This window comes from Crocuta crocuta, unplaced genomic scaffold (genome assembly GCF_008692635.1).
Source record: "Crocuta crocuta isolate KB4526 unplaced genomic scaffold, BGI_CrCroc_1.0 scaffold1228, whole genome shotgun sequence".
In the NCBI taxonomy this organism is placed as follows: Eukaryota; Metazoa; Chordata; class Mammalia; order Carnivora; family Hyaenidae; genus Crocuta; species Crocuta crocuta.
The window spans coordinates 34,027-42,203 of record NW_027528888.1 but is presented as its reverse complement, the minus strand read 5'-3'; the positions used below and the strand labels follow the sequence as shown (position 1 = coordinate 42,203).

Below are 8,177 nucleotides of genomic sequence, written 5' to 3'. Positions count from 1 at the left end.
ATGTTTTTATATATTTATGTAATGATATATATTTATGTAACGTATATGTATATATTTTTGTTTTCTTTTTTTTTCCTTATGTCTTTATTTTATATTGAGAGACAGAGAGCAAGCGGGGAGGGGCAGAGAGAGAGGGAGACACAGANTGAGCGTACTTGTAACATAAGTAAATCATGGCCTCTGGTAATTCTTGCTTTTTTTGTTCCCTCTGTGTACTTGCTTGCTTACTTGCTTTTTAGGTCTGTATTTGTACTTAAAGTTTTTGTTTGTTTTTTTTAAATTAGCTTTTTACTCTGTTCATCCCAAGGCAAATTTGGTAAATAACCTTCTTCAACTCTCTTTTCTGAGAGAGAGAAGAAAAGAGGAAGAGAGGGGTGGGGGTAGAGACAGGTAAAGAGCATATGCACACAAGTCTTATTGTTTAAGGTATCTTATACATGATACCTTCATTTTACTTTGTTCATAGATGAATTTATGTTTTACTTTTTGTAGCTGGTACCAATTCACCTGTGGCCTGGAGAACCTAAATATTCTGTGAGAATTATTTCTTCATTCGGAAGGTCAGTTAAGATAGGTCACTTACAACCTACACAGAAATCTTCAAAGAGTGTTTATCATTGTTAATCGTTTTTGAATTTTTGTCATTTTGTAATTTAGGAAGGAAGATTGCAGACTGCATTACATTAAAAAGTATAGTAAAATCTTGCTGAAACTCCCCCAATACAAATTGTGTTAAGGTGAACGTGAAAGAGTCATTGGATTGCTGGTAGAGAAGAGGCAAGAGGGGGGTCGTCTCGGGTATAAGAAGTGTTGTATATTGCAGTCTGAATAATGTTAATATAAGTTTAAATATATACTTATTTGTATATATGACATTTATATATACATTATTAAGCAGAGCATTTAAGATGTGTGTTCTTTATGCAACTAACATTGTAATTAAAGCAAACAAAAAAGTTCCCAAACACAGTGAACTTGTTTAACTGCCCTTTCATGCATTAAATGATAGAGCTGCTCATGCATTAGTGTAACTCAGATGTTCAGATTTTACATTTGGTAGGTTTTTGATAAATTAAGAGATTTGTTTTCAGAAATGTAAAGATCATGATGACATTTTAGTATGTGATATAATTAATTTTTGTTGTATTTTATTTCCTGGGTTAGGAGCTGTAACTAATGAGAATCAAAGGCCATGGATGAAGATGAACTCAAATTGCAGCCACAAGAGCCAAACTCCTTTTTTGATGGAATAGGTATATCTAGTTCTTGTGTTGTTCCACTTACCATCTGCCAAATTTGGAGTTTTATCTGGAGGATAAGTTGCTATATCTTACACTGATTCATTATTAAGGAAGGGTCTTGTATCCTGTCAAAGTCTCCCAGCCAGTTTATAATCTTCTTAGTACCCCGATCAATATAAAAAATGATTGTTGTCTTATTCTCATTTTTCTTATTTACCCCATTAAATCTTATTAGTTCTTCCTTTGGAAGTTTTTTTTATCACTTTTTCATCAATTTCTGGTTGTAATTACTTTATGTTGTTGCAGCAATATATTTCTACAAATTTGATGACTAAAATAGAACCAATTTGTCACCTATCAGTTTTGAACATTGTAATTGCTTTTACAACGTAATGTAGCTCACTGGTACAGAATTCCTCAAAACCAAAGTCAAGGTTTTGGTAGGGCTGCATTCTTCTCTGGATCCTCTGAGGGAGAATCTTCTTCTGTGAGCAATAAAATTTTGGCCAGATTTAGTTCTCTATGTTTGTTTTCATTTCTTAGAAACTATTAGCCCAGGCCAATTTTTAGTTTCTTGAGGCTGCCCGCATTCCCTCTCATGCTTTACATGTCATTTCCTCTAGCAACATTGAGTTGAGTCCCTCTCATGCTTTGATTTTTTGACATTCCCTTACTTTATGTAGCATCTGACTCCAGCTGGCAACTTAACCAGTATAATCCGCCTTCTATTTATAACCCTAATTAGATATTCATGGTTTCTTGTGTCATGTAACGTATTTCAAGATCTGTGAGATGTCTTTGGGAGACCATTCTGCCTACCATTGTCTGCATACTGCTCCCAAACATCTTTTTCCTCCTACAGTAAAATTTATTCACTCTCTTCTAAATATTCAGATTTAAAATACCCAATTCTCATCCAAAATTAAGCAGTTTAGCTGCATCCCAGCTGTTTTAGAATATTGGGTTGTTTTTTTTTTTCTTTTGACACATAATTTAGATTTGCCATTTGATTACTTCTTTTGCCCTTGCTTGTGTAGTAGTGTGCTGTTTAATATTTACAAATTAAATATTTACCAAAAAAAGGGAATTAAGCAGCTCAGAAATCTCATAGCATCTAAATCAGGGGCCCATAATACTTCAAGGGTGGTTAATTAAGTACTTCTGGGGACAAATTTTTCTTTACCTGTGGACTTGTAAAGTTAAGAAACAAGGTATCTACTTCCATTATGAGTGGTGGTGCAGTTTTTAGTATTCTGGTTACAACAGGATGAAAAGGAAGGTAAGTGAAGTCTATAGTCTAAAGAAATTTTGAAATCCAAGTGGACAGACTCCATTAGTTTCCAGGTCCTGGGAATAATACATTATTGTTGATGGCTTCCTGCCCTGAGTCATCTTTGTTGTTATTGTTGTTGTTGTTTGCCCTATCAGTGATAGGTGCTTTTATTACCTTCTTCTCCCTGCACCTGGAATTTGGGAGTCTAGCAGTTCTTAATACTGTTGTTTGTCTATCCTTTCCAGTCCAGGTTTGCATTCAAGATCACAAAGTTTCTAGTGGTATAAATTTTTTAAAGAATTTTTGTGTATTTCCTGGATTGTGACAGTTTACTTCATTAGACAGGTGACTCTTCTCCATACCTTTCAGAAATAATTGCATTTCTTTTTGACTTCTTGGAAATTGCTGAGGGACAGTGCTTCTAAGTTCCTCAGAAATTCCTTAGTTTGATTGAGGTTTTTGTGAGGCACACAATTAATGGCCTCACAGAGACATTAAATGACTGACTTCTCACACTTGTTTATTTTCAAAGAATAGTTGTAGAATCATTAGACTAGTTTTTCTCTAGAACACTGTTTCCTAAAAATTTAATTGTTTTAATTTAATTTTTTTCTTTTGTCATCTGTATAGGCTGAGAATTTGCCAGATTATTAAATCATGAATGATGCTTCTTTTTTGTTTATTGTGTTTTCTCTCAACTTAATCTTTTCTTTTCTTTTCTTTCTTTTTTTTTTTTTACTGTAAGCAGATAGAAGAAACCAGGTCCCATCTTCAACACTCTGCTGCAATCTGCTCAGCTAAATATCTGAGTTTATTGTTACAAGTTATGTTTTCCACATAACTGGTAGCATACAGTTTTGCTAAGCCCCATGTCACAATTTTTAACAAAAATATTCCTTCTTTCAGTTTCTAGTAACCTGTTTCTTCCTTTTAAGCCCTACTGGCAAGGTTCTTAAAGGGTAGATTTCCATTAACAGTCTGGATATAGTGACTTAGGTATTCTCTCAGTTCATGTAGGATTTCTCTACATTGGTCATTTCTTCTGAGTTCTCAGTAGCATGAATTGTTAACAACCATAATTCTCCCAGTGGTCAGTTCAAGGGAATATTGCTTTCCAAAGCCACTTAACAATTTTAGGTATTTGTATAGCAGCACTCCATTCTCTACCAAAATCTGATTTCTTTCAATTAGAATGGCAAAAGTTAAACAAATTTAGCAGTTTAAATCAACAAAATTAATGGTCTCACTGATTCTGTGGGTCAGAAGTCTATCATGGCATGACTGGGCTATCTGCTTTGAATTTCATATGGCTGCAGTAAAGGTGACAGTGGGGTGTTGTTCCTTTCTGGGACTCTGGGATGTTTCTGATTCCAAGCTAACTTGGAATTTGTTTACTTCCTTTTGTCTCTGAGACTAAAGTCCTCATATCCTTGGTAGTTTTCAGCTGAGGGGTCAACTTTGCTCCTTATATCTGCTTGTGTTCCTTCTCATGCTTTCCATGTGGACCATGCAGCAGCAGTGAATTGAGTCTGTCAAACTTAAAATTTCACTTTACTCTTTGATGTCAGTTGGGAAAATTCTGCTGTAAGGGTTCGTGTGATCAGATTGGACCCACTAAAAATTTTTAGTGTAAGTTTTATGACCTTAATTTCATCTGCAAAGACCTTAAATAACTATAATGTAACATATTCACAGTTACAGTGATTGCAATGTGGACATCTTTCAGGGATGGGTTCAGTGAAGTGGGTGGGGTAGGAAGTCACCTACCACTTAACCACTGCTCTGCCCAGTTTCTGCCACTTTGCCCAAGTACTGTTACCTCATTCTAAACCTGTAACATTCAAAACTGTTTTCATCACTCTCAGTTTCCTTCTTTTACCTACCATCCCATTAGCATACTCCTCCTAGTGTGACACCTGGAGCACGTCATTTCACTTTTTCATTGCCCAGGAGATGAGGTATAAAGGTCCTCTGCATTTTGGCATTCTCCCATTTTCACAATCCTGTTTATCAGGAGGTTTCTCAAGGAGCCTTATGCATCAGGCACATAAAATCTTGCTTATTTCTTTAACTGCACAAGGAAAGTGATATTTTTGAAGTTGTAATAATGGGGGGGAGGGGAAATTGGTAACCAGATTACCGAAGGTCCTAAGTAAATAATACTGAAAAACAGTGTACCAGATTTTAGAATATAAAATTGTTTTCTATTACATGGTTACTCCTACTCATTAACATTTTAATCATTGAGTTTTATGTGATCATACTTTACCAAAAAACATGAAGATTTTAAATGTGCTTTCCAAATTCTCTTGTGTGTGTGTGTTTGTGTCAAACTATTTAGGATAGTGTTTTGACTTAGGTTTGGCAGTGTCTCTTTGATGCTAAATGCAAACAAAGTTAACTCTTTCTTCATTTGAACTTAGTGTAGTGTGATTAAGGTGTTTGAAAGAGAATCTGTAAGTTTTTAGAAAAAACAATATTTATTAGCTTAATTTTACCACAGCAATCCTGGGTTATGGACTGAGTGGTAGATTGAAGGCCAGTGTGCATTTTAGCTCTCATAATTAACACTAATAGGTTTCATTCATTTTTGAGAAGTTACTTAATCTATCAGGGCCTCTGTTTTCATGTGCTAATAATAACGAAACCTCTCATTACAGTTTTTCAGACCACTTCCCATACATCCCCATTTTCATCATCACAACTGTCCTCTGAGGTATGCATGTTAGATACTACTGTCCTCATTTTACTGACAGGAAACTGAAACTCAGAGGTTAAATGACTTCTCCAAGGTCACAAAATGAAGTTCTAAATGCTTCTCTCTGACTTAGATCTTAAGCAGTGTTCTTGTGTGTAAGTGCTTTTATGTTTTTGTCTTTTAACATGGATATTAAAATGACATATTGTTTGATGTGAATTATTAGATAACAAAGAGAAATGATTACAAAGTATTTAATGGAAATTCTGTATAAAGGAAAGAAAACATTTTCTCATTATTTCTCTGTGTCATTCAAATTGGCATTAACTGGCTTTAAAGACTTTCTGCAGGTTGTGTTATTCTTTGGCATTTATTGATCTTTTTTGTTAAATAATCTCTGTGTTTCTCTAATGGCCTAGTCAGTAAACACACTGAGTGAGTTATAGTCTTAAACTCAACTGTTCAGAGTCACAGCCAGGAACAGAGTTACACATATGAGTAGCATATTTGTTATTCTATGGACCAGGATCCAAGATAACAGATTTGTTCTATTTTATTTTATGTTACGATTTTGGCAAGGATATCTTATTTCTTCGCACTCATCCTAAGTGATACCTAGCTGAGCATCACTTCTTCACACTCCTCTTAATTCAGAGTGATACTTAACTGAGTACCATATTCTGTGCAAACAATTGTGTGGTTTGTGATATTGATGAAGTCATTGAATCTCACTAGGCTGCAGTTATTTCACTCCTGTGCCTTTATTCTTTAACTGAAGAGTGGACCAGAATAGGGTTTCTTTTATAATCTGTGGAACTGCCTTGGAGATTGGAGTGTGGTAATGAGAGGAGTCTAGACAGAGGCTGAGTACCCCTTGTGAAGTTCCTAAATCCTGCTTCCACCACATTCCCCCTCCTTGCTCCAGAGAGGCTTCACTTTTATTCATCTCATCTATCCTCAGATGTCCTTAATCGGTTGTCTTTACTTATCCATAGACTTATCTCTGTTTTCATTTATGCTCCAGTCCTTTTCTAACCTAAATTCACAGTTTAATTACTAAATTTCCAGTCATACATGCAGAATACTTTTGGAACATTACACCAGAATACAGTAGGTTAATTATAAAGAGTGTAAGGAAAAAAAGAAGAAAAAAATTGTTTACTAGTGTTGAAAAGAAGAAGACTAATGTACTTAAGGAATTCTGGGAAAAGATGAAAAGAAATGGAACAGATATAAAGGAAAATGGTTTATTCGTTTTCTGAATTTATGTTAGCCTTTATAATGTTTATAATTACCCCTTAAAATTTTTTACTTGAAAACTTTCTATGTTAATGATGTTCTAAAAATACTTTTCTTCCACAACTGCCCCATGTTTTTTGTTTCCTTACATTTCTTTACCTGTTAATTGATTAGAATTGAGTAAAAAACAGTTCTTAGATTTATTTCTGTGTGTTATATGAATTCATTCCCTCTTGATTTCCTTAATGTTTTTAATGTTTGAGAAAACTAAGAATATGTTCTGTTTTCTGGTGGAAATTAACATTTATGTCATTTAGAGTCATGACTGCCTGCCTGAAATTTGTCATTTTTTGTTTTTTGAAGGAACGGATACTACTACGCACATGGATGGTGATCAGATTGTTGTGGAAGTTCAAGAAACTGTTTTTGTTTCAGATGTTGTGGATTCTGATATAACTGTACATAACTTTGTTCCTGATGACTCAGACTCCGTCGTAATCCAAGATGTTATTGAGGATGTTGTTATTGAAGATGTTCAGTGTTCAGATATCTTAGAAGAAGCAGATGTATCTGAAAATGTCATCATTCCTGAGCAAGTACTAGGCTCAGATGTAACTGAAGAAGTTTCTTTAGCACATTGCACGGTCCCAGATGTTTTAGCATCTGACATAACTTCAGCTTCAGTGTCTATGCCAGAACATGTCTTAACAAGTGAATCTATACATGTGTCTGATGTTGAACATGTTGAACATATGGTTCACGATAGTGTAGTAGAAGCAGAAATCATCACTGATCCTCTGACAACGGACATTGTTTCAGAAGAAGTATTAGTAGCAGATTGTGCCTCTGAAGCAGTCATAGATGCCAATGGGATCCCTGTGGATCAGCAAGATGATGACAAAAGCAACTGTGAGGACTACCTTATGATTTCCTGTAAGTGTTTATGTACAGTGATTGTCAGAGATTTTTTTGAAGCCTTTCTTTTCTATCCTATACCACAATGATGTTTTCTTCACTTAAAAGTTATGTGAAATTAAGGTAAGTCTCCTAAGTCTATGTACATTATTGTTTTAGTTTGGATCTTATTAATGTAAGCCATAAATAAGAAAACTGAAATGGTAAAACTAAGAAGTTATTTCTCTGTGTCAGTGGAATACAAAGGTGAGAAAAATAAAGGCTGGAAAGAATGAACTATATGAAATCATGATCAATGTGATTAGGCTATTAACATCAGTTTTACCATTGAACTGTAAAAGGATTTGAGCTAAAAAAAATCTTTTGTCTTTATTATACAGTCACTTCTGCACTTAACTTTCTTAATACCAATACTGTAATTATCATATTTTACAAATTTACTGTTGACTTTGGAATGATACTAGTATAATGTCTTGAAATAAGGTAGTCAAATAAATGAACATAAACAACTAATTTAGGCAGACTTTTAGATAGATGAGAGATTTAATATCTTTGGTTTTATACTCTTTTCACCACTTCTTATGGCATACTGTGTTCTTGATTGGATTAACTTCTCTACTAAGTACGGTGTAATTAGATACATTCAAGCTTAGACAGTAGATCTCATGATAATTCTGTTAGTAGATTTTCTGGATAGGTGTCTCTGATTTTTCTACATTTTTTAAACCTTTTTAAGATACATTTTCTGCATTAATGAAATTTTACTTTGTTACCTACCTGCTTGTTTAAATTTCTTAATTACCCAAAATCA

General features: G+C 34.3%; 1 protein-coding gene across 4 annotated transcripts in view; it reads left to right on the top strand.

The window, feature by feature from the left end:
• Positions 1-1,192: 1,192 nt before the first annotated feature.
• Positions 1,193-8,177, top strand: part of LOC144225647 (zinc finger X-chromosomal protein) — a 22,579-nt gene continuing 15,594 nt past the window's right edge. For 3 of the 4 annotated variants that reach the window (XM_077756895.1, XM_077756893.1, XM_077756894.1), the window contains exons 1-2: positions 1,193-1,253; positions 6,815-7,384. In XM_077756895.1, the coding sequence (XP_077613021.1) occupies positions 1,193-1,253; positions 6,815-7,384 (631 nt within the window). The remainder of the gene's footprint in view (positions 1,254-6,814; positions 7,385-8,177) is intronic. The other variant, XM_077756896.1, reaches the window with a different exon arrangement.